An 18,312-nucleotide genomic window follows, 5' to 3' on the forward strand; every position below is an offset into this window, starting at 1 on the left:
CATCTCCTACTAGAGTTTATTTTATCTGCCATAGGAGGGAAATGGAGAGTTCTTCCTTGGAAGCCATTTACAGAGCATGGCATTTGGCACATACTATGTCCTTAATATACTTGTGCAGTGTTTCGAATGTTGTATTAATCAAATATAAAGTAAATCTTTAATAGGAACATCAACATACGAATTCCACTAATAAAGAAAGAATGCAAAGACGGTAATTGTGGCTCTGTTCTCTTCTGAAATTATTAATTCTAAAGGTATTTCAAAATGCATAATCCCTTGTGAAAGGAAAATAAAAACTCAGAACCCCAACTCACTATGCCAAAAGCAAAAAAAAATAAGCTGAAACCTCAGTCATACAAGACGCTGCTTTTCCTTTTGTTCCTAAGTAGATAGGGACAGATAAAAGGCAAAATATCTCCACAGGTGGGTAGCTACTCTATGTTCACCCTATGTTACACAAAAAGCCAAATTAGTGAGCCTGAGAGGAATATATAATTGTCTATTTTCCTACCTCCTCCTTTTTTCTTGCAACATGTGGTTAAAATATCTTCCCTCTTTCCCCTCTAGCCCAACTTTTCCCTTTAAATACTGAAGCCCTCAACTTCGTTGTTGGAGAAAGGCATGGGCCACAGACTGTTTTCATGATTTTGTGTTGTTTTCTTCTGGGTATATCCTTAACTTTGGCAACATAAACTTCTAAATTGATTCAGATCTGTCTCACACACTTTTTGGTTTACACCCTTAAGGCCAAAGAAAATCAGAAAAGAGTCAACAGCAATAAAATTCCAAAAACTGAAAAGGAGGTTGATGTGTCGTCACTGGATTGGTGGGCTTTGCAAAATTTGGCAGGGACACAGCCAAGAAGCAATCAAATATATATAAAGGAACAATAAACGAACAACTGAAAATCTGTTAACGAAACTGTCATATACCCCAAATCTGGTTTTCTCTTGGCAGAAGACTGACAGTTCTGATTTGTTCTGTGGAAAACCCAAGCAGAGTTGAGGGTATGGAGAAGGTAGAGTAGAAACCTATACACACACACACACGTATATATATATATATATATATGTATATATACACACACACATTTTACATATACAAAAACTTATATATATTAGATGTATACAATGCCAAATATCTCGGTGTTAATCAACTCAGCTTCTAGTTTAGAAAACTGGTAGCCAGTATTTATACTCTTAGAAAACAGATCAGAGGAATCAGAGTGTTTTCAAGAAACTGACTGAGCCAGCATGCAATAGAGTAAAAACAATAGTGGGCAAGCCCATCCACATGCACAGAATGTCCAATCGACTTTTAAGTGGCCAGCTTAAATTCTAGACTTAATCAGTATTCATTTAAGTTTGAGGGTTAATACTTAGAGCATTTTAAGTTATGCAAGACTGCAAAAATTTTATCTCTGATGCTCCATTTTCTCAGTATGTTCATGGAAGTTTTACTCTGTTCACAAAGAAGTAAATTGAGACACAGGAAGACAAAAGATCCAGCAAACAGAGGATCTAATGCAAGGAAATGTCAAAAGGAATGGTCAGGATGATGGCAGAAGGAGATTGCAAGGATGACGCTGTGCAGCCATTCTAAAGGGTGAGCAGTCCACATTGGAGCAGGCCAGATGGCTGCAGCAAAGATTTCGTCAAGAACACGAAATTGTTAGAAAACCAAATGTGTCTGATTGTACTGAGAAGAGATTTACACAATCTGAGGAACAGTTTCAGGATGAATCAGTGATGAAATATAAAAGCTATACAAACCAAAAAATAATTCCAAGGGAAACATAAAAAGAACAGAAACAGAAATGTAGTCATGGTATACAGTTCATGGCTCAGCTGTGAAAAATGACTACAGAGCTACCATGTATATCAAATACAATGAATTTGTATTTGATATAATCAGGATATAATAGAGGATGGGGTGCTGGGAAGTATCTGTATGTGTGGTAAAGGCAGGAGGGTGAAAGAAAGTGAAAGATGGCTTCATCTTCCAATGAGAAATCGATAGGTAATTTGTAAAAGAGTGAAGAAGTAGATATAAAAGCATGTTAAATAGAGTCATAGAGGTAAATTCTAAAAAGTCAGTTCAAAAAATTGGAAGTGCCTGCCTACAAAAGGCAGAAAAGTCATTTAGGAAGGGGAAAGTGGTATGAACTGCTATTTTTGTAATAAATGTAAGAGAAATATTTGCCATTTAGAAATAGGTGCAAAATTAATGACAAAATTAAATGTAAAAAATATAGAAAATGGAAGAATATTTCTTGACAACTGGAAATGTCTTATTTTACTAACAGTGTCTAATGTTGTAGAATGAATGAATATCTATTCTAGAATTGTGCTTCAATGCTGGAACTATTAAATTCTGTGTCATCTGTGATTTATCAAACAAGTTTAGTGTTGAACAGAAAAGAAGGCAGAGGACAATCTTGCATAGTTCCGTGGGTAACAGCCACTGAGAGTTGACAAAATTGATAGTCTTTAATATATTGCTTGGAAGAGCTGGTACAATACATACAAGTGCTAAAAACTGAAATATATCTACCTAATTTTATGGGAAAGTCCCACTCTTTTTGCAACCCTGAAAAATAAAGAGAACACATGTATTAAATATGCAGAGTTTCCCATCTATTCATATAAAATTCATTTGTTTGAATATAAAAAAATTCACTAAAATCTTGAAATAAAAGTAACTGTAAAACATAAATAAATAAATAAACTCTGTTAATGCTGGCAAGTTGAAAAAAAAGCAAATGTATTCTGATCAAACTATAGTTTAGAGCAACTGAATCTCCAAGCATATCTGATGAAAATACAGATAACTGAGCATCACCCCAGACTAAGAAAATGAGGATCCCTGACTAATCTGATAACAAGCATTTTTAATAAGCTCTTGAGAGATTTTTATAATGCATTTGAGAAAAAATTTATACTGAATAGCTCCTGGAGTTTTTGTCTGATTGCTTATTGATTTTTTTCTTTAATCTAAGGGTTATGACATCCCTCTGCTCTCCACATTCCCATCTTCCTTCTCAAAATCTTTCCAAACCACTCAATATGACAGTCACATTCTGTATTTTTACAGGTATGTATTTTTTTCCTCCAAAACGAGGTAAGTTATCAGAGACCAAGGGTGATATTATATACATCTTTGAATTTTCTCAACAAATATCTGATCAATTAAGGTATTTAGAGTGTTGAATGGGTGGGAATATTGAAGAAAAACTATGTAATTTATAATTTTAACTTGCACCATACTTATTTCTAGAAAACAACTCTTTCTATCAGGTTTAGATGGAAAGAGTTGTGAGGTTGCCATTTTATCTCCAAGCTTTTAAATCTTTGTGGCTTTAGCTATAAAATATGAATCAATCAAACCTCAAGCTTTCAATTAGTCTACGATTTTATTTACAACCCTCTTATAAAATGACTTACAATAATCTGTCTGCCATTTACCATTCCTACATAGTGCTGATAGCCTTTTTCTTTCTAACTACAAATCATATCATCTGTGAAATTCTTTCTTAGACAGCAAGAAATTAACTGGAACAAAAAGAATCAGTAGAAATGAAACAGAGACACCATGATCATCATATGAAAGAGAGCATTGTGCCCATGGAGTAGAAGTAGAATTGAAAAATACATTAAGCAATTCTTAGCCAAGTAGGAGTTTAGTCTCTATAGCAATTATATAATTTCCTAGATGCAATAAAATACTGTCATCTCAAGACTCCTTGCATAAATATACAAGTATATTGTATATTTTAATAAAAATCTAATCATTCAACAAGTGCTTCAGACTACAGTATAGATAAACAGTACTTGAAATACCTCTTCCAGTCTCTAAATACAAAAAAATTCTAAGAATCTAAATTTTCTCTTAATTCTCCTTGAGGTAAATACAAATCCATTTTTAAGTAAGTTTTCAAATAAAGGTTGACTTATTAGAATTTGTTTAACAATAGGGGAATGCAATGCAATAAGTTATGAAAATTTAACATTTAAAAAAATCTTGAGCACATCCTGCCACTAATGTTTTTTTCTGTAGGATTGGTGTTATTATATTGCTCTAAGTATTTTTATTCTAGGCATGCTGCTTTTTTCCCTAGGAAAGAAAGTGAATTAATGTATTTGAAGCCTTGTTTGAGAGTTGGTTGGATTTTTTCTTAACCTGAACATAAAAGCAAATTTGGCTTTCAGTTAAGACTTTTCTTGACATGATATTAACAGTGAAATTACCTACTGGCATATGTCAGAAGGGATGAAAAAAAAAATCCTCCCTCCTCTTCTCCCCCTCTCACTTCAATATTCACTGTGCCGCTTTGTTCACCGTATCCTGCATAATTAATAACCACTTTGGCAATCAGTCATGCATTCCTTAATAGCACCTCAGGCATCAAGTGTCCTTCTAACCCCTCCCCACAGAAACCCTACACCCTTCTACAGGGCATGCTGGCCAGTACGCCCACTGAACTCTGGATAAGTCATTTACAAAATCACCATTAAGAAAAACACACAGTTGCGGTTATAATGTGGCTATAATACTTACATACTAGTCTATATTATTATTTAATCTTTGTATATAATTTAATAAAAAGAATAAACAAGATTCAATATCCAAACAAGTATCATTGATTATACATAGCTTTTTAAAATGTAAAATCATACAAGTGATAGAACAAATTAGGAGGCAACTTAAAAGAAGATGAGGTTCACTGAAGTGCGTGAGTTAAAGTACTCTTCAGTTCATCCATCCCCTGCCCATCTTATCAGGCAAAGAAAAAGAGGGTAAATATACATCGACTCAATTTGTATAGTGGCTATAACTTCTATTTCTCTTAATCTAAACTGATATATTCATTAAATGGAAACAAGTAAATAAATTATTGTAAACATTATCATTACTTTGGATCAGAAACCTTAGACTAAGAGACTGAAAAATATAATATTCAATAAAACCATTTAAGAAAAATCAGTGGTAATCATTTTTCATGTTAACCAAATTGGAGGGAGAATAAGAAAATCCTCAAATTTCATAGGCATCAAAAAAACAACAAATAGCATTGTACTCAAGAAGAATAGTTCTAAATATAAGACTAAAATAACTAAAAATTCATATTTAGATTTGTATATTTCACTTAAAAATAGGTATGGTTTAATTGAAGCAGTTTTCTGACCAAAACAATATGCAGTACTTTTTAGAACTGAGAAATGAAACTTTTAATAAGGTCTTTTGATTCTGGAGGAAAAGTTATTATTTCAGCCTTTTTAGGTTTCTTAACATTTTAAATAATGGTGCTTATGCTACAGTACACAGAGTAAAACATATATAATCTATTATAAATTACTCCAAAATTAAACAAGAAATTTTCCTTTCTTTCTAAAAGATCTGAAATGTGTTCTGGGCTCTCACTGTGTGTGGCCTCCAAACAGAAACAAGCTTGCACTGTTTTATTTCAGTTTTGCTTCATTTCTTCCCAAACAATCTCTCACTGCTAATCTACCAGGTCTTTTTTTTTTCTCTCTTTTAGCAGAAAGGGGAAAAAAAAAATCAAAGACATTAACTCCTTAGGCACAACTATAAAAGTTGAACACTGTATGTATCATTTGGCATCAATTTTCATGGATTTATTTTTTATTAGTTATTAATGGAGCATGACTGGAGAATAATATTTCCATAAATAATTCTCTAAAATATCATTGAAATATTATAATTTTAAAATTATGTAGACATTCTAGTACTACTGTTTTAAAAAGCTACAACTAGCTATAACCTCAAGTAAATACCGTATGCTAAAGTTATTTCTAAAACTATGTTTAGTTTATAATACCAAATGAAAAAATGGAGAGAAAAATTTTATTTATGTCTTATTGTAAAGTACCTGTGAATCAAGAAAATGATATGGAAATCCTAACAAAAGGAAAGTACTGATATTTATAATAAATATGTAAAATCTTTAAATATTAGAACAGCATCACTTTATTCAAATGAACAAGTCATCTCTTATTTAACTATATGTTCTATTATTTATAAATTGAGGAAAAGAAGAGTGGGTAAATCATCTTACAAGGGTGAACATAATTTTTAATGGCAACCTGTGTGGCAAAAACTGTTTCTGAAAATTCTAACTAATGTATTAAAACTCTGCCTCTAAGACACATGGTAATCAGAACCAAGGAGTATTAAATGTTGACCAGAACCAGATATCCATTTATATTCCCAAATAAGGCTACAGGGCTATCTCTTTACCTGTGAAATACAAAGAATTTTAAAATCAACTTTACCCATAATTTGTCCTAGAAAAAAATGTGATTAAACTCACTTAAAATTTTTTCTGTATATTAATGCATGCAAAATATTCATTGGGTTGATTATAAAAAGCAGATGTCAACTGTATATACTAATGTTTATAAAATCATTAGCATGCACTAAATTCTTTAACTTCAGTGGATGTCCCACTAATTCCCACTCCTCACTGCTTTCCCTAAAAAGAAAACCAGGCAATTCTTTAACTAATGCAAGAATATGTCTTTGGTAATATAGCCTAAGGTTTTAGGACAGCAGAGTCTCTGGTGTCATTACTGTGAGTCTACTGCTTTTCAGTTTATGAATTATCTCTGTTGTGTGACAGGAACAAAGGTGACATATAATAAATAGGAAGGTACTATAGCTCTCTGTGGGTTTTAGACAACTCTAAGATGAAATGACTGAATTTCTATGAAATCTTTTTTTTTTAATTTATTTTTTTTTAAATTATTATTATACTTTAAGTTCTAGGGTACATGTGCATAACTACATATGTATACTTGTGCCATGTTGCTGTGCTGCACCCATCAACTCGTCAGCACCCATCAACTCATCATTTACATCAGGTACAACTCCCAGTGCAATCCCTCCCCCCTCCCCCCTCCCCATGATAGGCCCCGGTGTGTGATGATCCCCTTCCCGAGTCCAAGTGATCTCATTGTTCAGTTCCCACTTATGAGTGAGAACATGCGGTGTTTGGTTTTCTGTTCTTGTGATAGTTTGCTAAGAATGATGGTTTCCAGCTGCATCCATGTCCCTACAAAGGACACAAACTCATCCTTGTTTATGGCTGCATAGTATTCCATGGTGTATATGTGCCACATTTTCTTAATCCAGTCTGTCACTGATGGACATTTGGGTTGATTCCAAGTCTTTGCTATTGTGAATAGTGCCGCAATAAACATACGTGTGCATGTGTCTTTATAGCAGCATGATTTATAATCCTTTGGGTATATACCCAGTAATGGGATGGCTGGGTCATATGGTACATCTAGTTCTAGATCCTTGAGGAATCGCCATACTGTTTTCCATAATGGTTGAACTAGTTTACAATCCCACCAACAGTGTAAAAGTGTTCCTATTTCTCCACATCCTCTCCAGCACCTGTTGTTTCCTGACTTTTTAATGATCGCCATTCTAACTGGTGTGAGATGGTATCTCATTGTGGTTTTGATTTGCATTTCTCTGATGGCCAGTGATGATGAGCATTTTTTCATGTGTCTGTTGGCTGTATGAATGTCTTCTTTTGAGAAATGTCTGTTCATATCCTTTGCCCACTTTTTGATGGGGCTGTTTGTTTTTTTTCTTGTAAATTTGTTTGAGTTCTTTATAGGTTCTGGATATTAGCCCTTTGTCAGATGAGTAGAATCTTAATAAGCAGCTACAATGTGAATGGCATTGTGCTAGGCACTCCTGCCAAATCCCAATGCAGAAAGTTAATTGTCTATTATAAACTAGTAGTTAATATTATTTTTATGATTACAAAGAAATCATTGTGGCCAGTGGAACCTATAGTGGCATTTTGCAGAGGCAGGTTTCTAATCAATGAGACCGTTGCCTCTGGGGAACTGAGTGTGCTGATAGGAAGTTTATCCAGAGCAAAAAGAAAAATAAAAGCATCAGAGATCATCCAGGAGCTTGGAGGGACCCGAGCAAATGCCTCAAGAACTTTTAAGTCGGCTGTCCAAGAGGCACACTTTCTTGCTTTAGGCTTTCATTAATCTGATACATAGATAAGATTGATGGATTGCACCCTGTTAGTAAAGTGTGGGTAGTGGAGGCGGTGCATGGAGGGAGGAGTGTAATTTAGGAGTACACAATGATAATTCAAAACATTCTGCCAGGCTCCACAGCATAACCACTTGTCAAATTCTAACTCATCAGATCTCACCCTTCTGCAGGCAGTTTATTAAGAGTAGAATGAATGTGGCTGTAAGTAGAGAGATGAATGGATATATGGAACCAAGGCAAAGGACAGGTGAAGAAATGGCAGGTTAATTGTCAAAGTAAATTTAAACACAGAAAAACCAAAGCTTGTGAGATTGTAAAAATTCATATAATTTCTCCAGAAAGCAATCTTAAAAATTAAAATCACCAAGTTATACTTATTAGGCACTGTAGGGTCCTACCTTCATGCTCTCCTGTTTCTTCCAGTCCAAAAGCCTATTGTTTTCCTAAACATAGTTTAACTACAAGAACTCCTATGCCTTTTCTCCCCACGTATCTCCATTATCTACGGCCCAGTATAGGTCAACGTAGTTGCCACACAAAGCCTGGCTCAATAGAGGCCAGGAGAGTCAACAATAGCCCACTGAAGTCCATACTGACAATTTACCAATCCATTTCAACAATCATTTAAAAATGTGGTGAATTCAATTCCAACAATGGAACCAATGACATACGTTTGGCCTAAAGTCTCCCAGATGTGGTGTCTGGTCTCAGTCACAGAGAATCTCTGATAATAGGTCAACCCTGGTGACAAGGCCTTTCTTAGCCAAGAGGATGGATGGCACTTTCAATCAACCGTTGGGTTCTTACTTCATCACAAGGCTCATGAATCTGACAACATTCACACACATAGAGTAAATCCTCTATTAGTTAAGCTGGGTGACTGAATTGCATGATCAACTCAGCATTCAAGTATTTATTGAGAGACTATTATGTGCTCAGATCTGAGCTAGCTACTATAAATACCATACATACACTATGTCCACTATGTATATGTGTAGTACATACATATAGTATGCATTTATCTTTACATATTTGATTTAATGCATATAACTCCTTGGGTTACAAAACCAGAAAATCTATGTAGTCATAAAATCAGAAAAAAAAACCCTTTAGTGGTGATATTTATACATTTTAGCTTTTGTGTTTTATTCCATAGGAGGACAGTAGATTGCTATTTATACACATTTAAATTAATATAATATGGAGAGAAGTTCATTTAAAATAGAAATAATATCCTTAATTTAAAGTTATTTTGTCACATGTTTGGGATGAATAAAAACCTCTGCTCTCACAAAGACTTGCTAGTGTGTTTTTTACTACAATTTAATATATTCCATATTTAAATATTTGAGAAATATTTCACTTTGTGAAAGTGTACCCATAGCCCTCAAGGCCACCCTAGCCTAAAAAATATTTAACTCACTAAGTTCTGTGAAACAAGATACTGTAAAAGTATATTAAATAGATTCTTAGTGGCTTTAATCAAGCAAATAATCGGTATTAAACTATTATCTAATAAAAACATACATTTCTGTCTACCATTAACATTTTTTATTTATAGGTAGAATTGTTTGTTACATTTTATTAAATTTAAATTTAAAAATATTAAAGTATTATACTGAACTTTAAAAAATTTTGGAAAGCCTGTAATCGCAGCACTTTGGGAGGCCGAGGTCATGAGGATCACGAGGTCAGGAGATCGAGACCATCCTGGCTAACATGGTGAAACCCCGTCTCTACTAAAAAATACAAAAAACTAGCTGGGCGAGGTGGCGGGCGCCTGTAGTCCCAGCTACTCGGGAGGCTGAGGCAGGAGAATGGCGTGAACCTGGGAGGCGGAGCTTGCAGTGAGCTGAGATCTGGCCACTGCACTACAGCCTGGGCGACAGAGCGAGACTCTATCCCAAAAAAAAAAAAAAAAAAAATTGGAAAGTAACAAAGAAAATGGTACAGAATACATACTGGCAAAAAGTATTTCAGAATGGAATACAATTTGGGATATCTTAAATAATCTACATAAGAAAACTGACCAAAGTTCAAAACTTATACACAAGTTATGACATTTATAACATACTTCAGAGATTTCTCCTTTAACTTCAACAATACATGATAAATGATTCTACTATTACTAAATGAATAAATTATTTTCAAAATTCTGTTTGCATTTTATTGTTTCTTTTTAGCTATACCCTTAACTAATACTTAAATTTTCTTTATTTAATCAGTTGCCTAGATAATATTTCATAGACTCCAGAGCAATCAAAAAGGGAAATTTCTGCTTAACAATACAATATAAATATAATATAAAATGGTAAATATTGATTTTATATTTTCTAATTTGCCTAATTAATTGCTGGCTTGGCATGTACAGAGTTTTTATTTACATAAAAAAGAAATCCCAGCTAGGTTCGTTTTCTTATTTTTTTTTCTGATTCTCATGTGTAAGAGGAGAAAAATAAAAATAAACAAAGAGCTGATCGAGTTAAATAAGGGGATCTCAAAGTGGTACTTACTGGCATGACAATGTTGTAGTGGATGCAGAACCCTGGTTCAGAAGGAAAATATTCATCAGATACAAATCTTATCCTAATTTGATTTCCTTTAGAAATCTGTTTTCCTGGTACAGTACCAGAACCACACCAGCGCCCTAATATAGTTCCATCACTGGGTTCCTCAACTTCTACAAAATCATACCTGCAAAAAGACAAAGGGGAAAAGACATCATTTCATAATCTGTTATTCTGGCAATTACAAGTTTCCTGTCTGTGAATGCTATGACTTCATGGACCACGGCAATGAGTTAATCCAAAATTAAACTGGGAGCATGTAATTAAGTACTCTAAAGAAGAGACACAACTGAAAATGAGTCCCAAGTTAAAGAAATATGAGTCTATTTGGAGTCCTTAGTTTTTCTATTGACGAATTCCAAATTCACTAAATAACTATCCTAAAACTTAAACATTTTGTAAGGAGCAACCATATCTGACATTCAATTCATGAATTATTGAATATAATTTTCATTTGGACCTGACACTGTGACTCCACCTTTAATACCTATTATTACTTTATTTTCTGAGAGTAACTCTTTCATCCAGCCAGGGGCCTTGGCTCTCTTTCCCCATCAGTGATGCAAGCTTTCCTAGAGCTACTTCATTGTATACGTATCTTTCGTACCTCACTTGGTACCATTCTTCCTTTCTGTGACCTTCCTGGGTGTTCTCAGCTTACTGTCATCTTTCTCTTTTTGATAAACACATATTTCTAACTAACCACATATGTGTATAAGTGATCCATCTTCTTAGGCTGTTAATCCTTGAAGAAAGGAACCAGTTCTTACATATTTCTATTTTATATTTCCCTACACACAGTATCTTAAACAGAGGAATAAGTGATTGTTTTAAACACGTGTCAACTTTTGGCTTGGAAGGTTTGGATCAGTGGTGCTCCCTGAGACCAGTGCTGCCCCATGACAGAGTGTTTCGGAAATCTGTAGAAACATTTTAGGTTGTCTCAATGATTGGGGGTGAGAAGGGCGTGACTGAAATGTAGCAGGCAAGGTCCACAAAAACTCAACACTGGAAAGTTCTGAAAATGAGTATTTGCCCCATGTCCTCCACGCCTTTCAAATATTTCACTGGACATTTCATGCAGGTGCAATTTCTACTACGGGTCATCTAAGTTTGGAAACTTACATCATCTCATGTATAAACGCATATATATTTTGCACTGCTTTAGGTAAGGTAAATTTTCAAGAAAGTCAACTATAGAGTAAGCTGAGGGAATTTTCTGTATTTTGTTTATAACTTTACTAAGAGTTACTCACTTGGAAAAACATGTCACTAACAGGAATGCTGGTTATACTATTTTCATTCCAACTAAAACAAACATATTCATATTAGTCTATATTTATAGCTGTTATTCACAATGAGTCTACTTAAAAGATGCTGACATCTTCCTTTATTTTTCTAGGGTAATTGTTACTGTTCATTTATATACTGAAACACGTTATTTTAAAATAAATTACTTTGTTATAGATTTATATAACATGCAGGCAATATATTTTTAAAACAATTTTGCATATAGATAGATAATTGCTTTTATGAATTGCATTTCAGAATATTAAACACGGCATTGCAAAACTTTTGTTAAAAGGAAGTCTGACACGGTTGTAAACCACCGATAGATTTTTTTCAAAATTTTAAGTTCAGTAGATACCAGACTACCAAAAACACTACATTTTATGTAGTATTAAACATACAAAAGAAAAAGTTGCTGAAAAAAGACAAAGTGTATAATGAAACAATTATACTTATAAATCTGAAGTATCTAGAACTCTCTTATGGCATGGAACTTAAACTACTTCAGCTCCATTTTCCTCACTGGTAAACTGGGAAGACTGCTACCTAACTCAGAGATATGTGAAGAAAGGAAAAATGGGACAGCACATGTGCAGCACCTAAAACACTCTTTGCACAGAGTTGCCACTCAAGAAAGTTTGTCTCCCATCTCTGTCCTGCACCCCTCCCACCTCTGCACACCTACCTTTTAACATAACCTTAGAAGTTTAAAAGCAGTGAATAAGAAAACACAAAGACAAAGAGAAGATGTGATTTTGCTACATCACGTGAGAAGTCCAGGGTTATAAGTTACATATACATAAGCCAGACAGTATAACCATTCCAGGAGTTTTAGCGTATGTGTGTGCGGGATGTGGAAGGGTTGGACGGTGTGTGTGTGTGGTTCGGGGATGCTGGGTATAGCAGACGTACGTAGATATTTCAGATCTATCTGGTAGAAAAGCTGATAATTATCATTTTTATCAAATGGTAGTTTTTATATCAGGGTTGTCTACACATGAAACAAAGCTTCTATTCATTTGTTCTGCTTGTTCTGTGCTTGGGAGGTGAGCCTGTGCGATGCAGGCTACCACCACTCATTCGACAGGGATTTATGAAGCACTGATTTGGCGCAAACTGTTCTGCTAGATTCTCAGGATACAAACACAAAACTATAGCTTTTTTGCGTTCTGGGTCCATAAAACACATTGGTAAGTGCTCTAATTAGAGTATGTAAGAAATACTGTGGAATAGTAGAAGAAAGAGAGTAATTTTATACAGTGAGATGAAGGTCAGCTTACAAAGGACTTCACATTTGGGCTTTCAATGAGTATTGATTGACAAGGGGTGAATGGGGTGGGGGATGAAAATGCAATCTAGCAATAAGTACAATACATACGATGTAATAGAAGAAAGAAAGGGCTAAGCATGGTCAATTGTGAATTGAGGGTGGGAAACAAAAATCAGATGGAGATCAAGGTGGACAAATAGATGCAGGTGAGAAGGTTTTGGTATTGCATGGTAATAAGATGTTAAATTGTTATTTGGTAGGCCAATATTGAAAACATGTAGGTACAATTCCAATGGGCTCGATGTCTCTTTAAAAATTTTGTCAATATTTTAAAAAATGGAATTTCATAGAAAACCTGGATGTTTGGTTTTAAAAAAATTGAAGATCTGGTAATAATAAATGTCATTAGCTTCGTGTGACTCCACGAGGGCTCCTCTCCAGAATTCGTGTCAGCTTCAGCAAAGTAGATATCTTTGTTTACTTTACTGTCTTATCCTGAGCACCTACATCCCAGGCACATAGTAAACCCTGTGTCAGTATTTGGTGAGTGAAGGAATGAATACTTGGCCTCACAGCAACTGAGGCTGGGACTAAATGAAAAAAGCTTTACACGAGGCGTGTTCCTTCTAGGTTTTAAAAATCCCCATCTACTTTCTATGATTTAAAAAAATCCAGATTAGCTTCATTTACTTATATTTGCCCTTTGGCATCTGAGTTGGCCACCCTTGCACTTAAGAGGCAGAGCCACTGGAGGTTTCGTATAGGGGAGTAACACAGACATGTAATCACCACATGTTCGAGGAATCTGAGGAAACAGTAACGTTTCAAGTGTGGGTCAAAAGAAAAGATCCTTTAACAAAAGCATCCTGAGAAGAAGCAGTCAGGGAAATAAGAGGGAAGCAACTGTGAGGGAGGGTGCAGAGGTTAAGGTAAGAGAGAAGAGAGAATTTCACCTGAAGCAGGAGTGGTCAATAATGCCAAGTGCCAAAGAAAGACCAAAGAGGTGAAAACTAAAAAGTATCATTGGATTTGGCATAAACTGCTTCAGCAGAACACACTGTGTACAAAATTTTCTTGAGACCATTTTTCAAAATAACCATTTTAATTTTTCTAATATAAAAAGCATTTATCTAAAGAGAAAATAATATTCTCTTCAGGAAGTCTAAAATTAACATCTCACATAGCTACTTTACTTTATATAATTTTCTTTTTATTTCTGTTTAAAGATAAACTACCTCATATGTTATATGATCTGTAACTTCTTTAAAAGTATTTTTAAAAGGGTTTTAAGGACAGAAATATCTAGATTAAAATGTTAACACTTCATTAAGAACAAAAATATCTTAACTTGTGCCTTATCTAATTGATGTCGATACAAAATCCACTGTCCTGTAAACAGGAGAAGGGTGATAAGCATATTATTATTATTTCATGAAGATTTCCAACTGAATTTGATACTATTTAGAAAATAATCCTTATGAAAATTTCTGGATTTGCAGCGAGACAGCTGGCAACTAATTCTTACATGCTCATGCAAGTCTAGTGCATATATTTATGACAGTGCTTTGAAAAATCTATATGGTTTTGTACTCCATAAAGTTTAAATGAAATTAACATCTAATAAGGTACTGTGTTCTTTGTCTATAAAACAGTAGAACTTAGCACATGCTACTAATTGTTTCATAGTAAATTAGGCATTTCGAGATTTTCTCAGAACTCGTGTCACACAAAAATATATAATTCTAAAATTCATGCAATTATTCTACCATTAATTTTTATGGTCATACACAATAACTATTAAGATGTCTATGGAATTTAAAGTTATTAATGAAATAATTATTTACACACACACAGACACACACCATTGCCACTTGATTCCATATTTCCTTTCAACTTGTTTGGGAATGCAAAGTGAGGACAGAAAAATAATAATGCATTAAATCAAGTCGTCTGCTTTAACAACTTGGTATTTCTCTTATTTTCTGACACAACACCATTGGCAGAATATGAGATTCATAGCAAAGGTTGGTTGGCTGATGTATGCTAACAGCTCAAACATCAAGGAGAGAATGAAGAGAGAAAACAATGATGAAAAACATATCTGTGGGCCATAGCCAAATGAAAGGGGGATGATAAAACTGAGCAGTACTGACACATCAAAGTGAAATCACAAAACACAGTCATCCTTACATTCAGAAATCTACACATGCCTAGGTGACTGTTCTGGAGACACGGTAATCCTTATAATACGCTCTCAGGTATTAATTTCCAATGTGCACAATTGCCCATGTCAGTATTTAAAGGATTTACTAAAACTATTTTATGAGCCAATCAAACATCACTTTCTCATGGCAACATGATACAGAGCATACAGGGCTAAGTGGTTTATAATGATCACTCCCTTTCTCTAACACACCCCTGGGGATCTGTGGAGGATTTATGTTCTTTTATGTTTAACAAACAAGTCTGGTGTTGTAGACAAAATTTTCGTTCTCATGTGGGAATTAAAAAACTGAGGCCATGAGGATGTCCTTTTTACTCCTGAGAATTTTAAGGAGTATACCCAAGAAATGAATTCATTAGTAAACATAATTGTCTGACACTCAGCTTCTTTCAGCAAAAATAAACCAAGCCTGCAAAACAGGCTGTTTCTAGTTCATGCTAACTAAAACCCTGTCAATTAAATCTACCCCATGAATTATCAAACCTGTCGGTAGTGTGAAACCCTGCCAGCAGATGAATGTGGATTTTAAAAAGGCCCAGCCCTGCAAATGTCAACTGGAGTCTGAGCCTGTTGAGAAAGGTAATAAAATTAAGAAGATGACAAACATTCTCCAGTGGGCATTGGCTTATATTTTAATCTAGCAGAATGCAACTGGTACACAAAAATAGAAGTTTTAGATTCCCACTTCGACAGCAAATTGTTTATCTATGCTTTAAATTATAATAAAAGTAATTTTAAAAAAAATAATAATTACATTTATTAAGTGATTCCTATGTGGCAGACACTGTTTTTCTAATGTACTTTTTATATAGTAACTCATTTAATCCTCACAATAATCATAAAAATTAACACTTTTCCTCCATCCAGTCTATTAGTTACAAAATATAGAAAAGCAAAGTAACTTGGCCAAGGTCACACCAGCAACTAACTGTAAAGCAAAGGCTTCACTTTCAGGAATCAAATCTTAGAGCCCATGCTCTTAAGTGCTAAGCCATACTGCTTATTATATTTAAAATATGCCTATATAATTATATCTGCTTTATTTTAAGGCCTAACTGCAGAGAATTTCTGTATCTGTATTTGGATTGGCCAAATGGTCTTGTTCAGTGACTGGAGAAATATTAGGGCTGTACAGATAAAACTGAGTAGTCAACTTGGTAATTTGGGCCTATAAATTTTATAGATATTTTAATTAATTCAGTAATATTTATGAACAGCCACTCTAAATTCTTTATGAAGAGTTTTAAACCCACATGGAAATGTGTAAGTAAAACCAACAGGCATGCTTCACAGGACTCACAACACATGAATGGGTAATTCTCATGAAACCATGAAGAGTTCTACTTGTGAGAAATGCTTACAAATGTTATGTGGAGAGAAACTAATCATTTAAAATTATGTTATTACTAAAAAAACCTACAAATATATAAACCATGAGGTCAACTTACAAAGCTAGAAAAATTAAGCAAATCAAAAGAAAATATCAGGTGAAAATTAATAAAGACAAAAGCTATAAGGATTCCTGAAGGATCTAGAACTAGAAGTACCATATGACCCAGCCATCCCATTACTGGGTATATACCCAAAGGATTATAAATCATGCTGCTATAAAGACACACGCACACGTATGTTCATTGCGGCACTATTCACAATAGCAAAGACTTGGAATCAACCCAAATGTCCATCAGTGACAGACTGGATTAAGAAAATGTGGCACATATACACCATGGAATACTATGCAGCCATAAACAAGGATGAGTTTGTGTCCTTTGTAGGGACATGGATGCAGCTGGAAACCATCATTCTCAGCAAACTATCACAAGAACAGAAAACCAAACACCGCATGTTCTCACTCATAGGTGGGAACTGAACAATGAGATCACTTGGGCTCGGGAAGGGGAATATCACACACCGGGGCCTATCATGGGGAGGGGGGAGGGGGAAGGGATTGCATTGGGAGTTATACCTGATGTAAATGACGAGTTGATGGGTGCTGATGAGTTGATGGGTGCAGCACACCAACATGGCACAAGTGTACATATGTAACAAACCTGCACGTTATGCACATGTACCCTAGAACTTAAAGTATAATAATAATAATAATAATAATAAAAGAAAACTTAAAAAAAGATACAATCAAAATTAAAGTTAAAATTCAGAATTAAAACAAAAAGCTGATTCTCAACAAGGGGTTAGAGAGAGAGAATAAATCGAGAGTTTACCAAGTTAGCAATGAGGAAGAAGATATAATCACAGATAAGAATATATTTTAAAAGTATAAGTATGTTTTACGTCACTTTATGCTAATTAAACCTAAAAAAGTAGATAAAATGGATGACTAAGAAAATGTAAATTATCAATATTTACTGAAAAAGAAAAAGTTAAGAGACTAATAACTCTAGAAGAAATGAAAAGGACTGTCAAGGATTGCTTGGGAGGTCAGGAGTGCAAGACTAGCTTGGGCAACATGGAAAGATTCTGTCTCCCTCTCTCTTAAGAAAAAAGATGCAGTAACATGGAGTTTCATAGAAGAGTGCTATTTAACTCTAAAAAAACAAATCATTCCAATTTTATATAAACAATTGAAAAAATTAATGAGTGCAGCTATCTTCCCCACTACTTTTTAAAATGCTAGGCTAGGGCTGGGCGCGGTGGCTCACGCCTGTAATCCCAGCACTTTGGGAAGCTGAGGTGGGTGGATCACCTGAGGTCAGGAGTTTCAGACCAGCCTAGCCTACATGGCGAAACCCCATCACTACTAAAAGTACAAAAATTAGCCAGGCGTGGTGGCGGGTGCCTGTAATCATAGCTATTTGGGAGGCTGAGGCAGGAGAATTGCTTGAACCCAGAAGGCAGAGGTTGCAGTGAGCTGAGATCACACCACTGCACTTCAGCCTGGGCAACAAGAGCAAGGT

The 18,312-nt window shown here is 34.7% G+C and overlaps 1 protein-coding gene across 2 annotated transcripts in view; it reads right to left on the reverse strand.

The window, feature by feature from the left end:
- PDGFC (platelet derived growth factor C) overlaps positions 1 to 18,312 on the reverse strand; it is a 219,655-nt gene that overhangs the window by 40,052 nt on the left and 161,291 nt on the right. For both annotated transcript variants that reach the window (XM_078002393.1, XM_001093265.4), the window contains one exon: positions 10,560 to 10,740. In XM_078002393.1, coding sequence (XP_077858519.1) covers positions 10,560 to 10,740 — 181 coding nt within the window. The remainder of the gene's footprint in view (positions 1 to 10,559; positions 10,741 to 18,312) is intronic.

Source organism: Macaca mulatta, chromosome 5 (genome assembly GCF_049350105.2).
Source record: "Macaca mulatta isolate MMU2019108-1 chromosome 5, T2T-MMU8v2.0, whole genome shotgun sequence".
NCBI classification, from domain to species: domain Eukaryota; kingdom Metazoa; phylum Chordata; class Mammalia; order Primates; family Cercopithecidae; genus Macaca; species Macaca mulatta.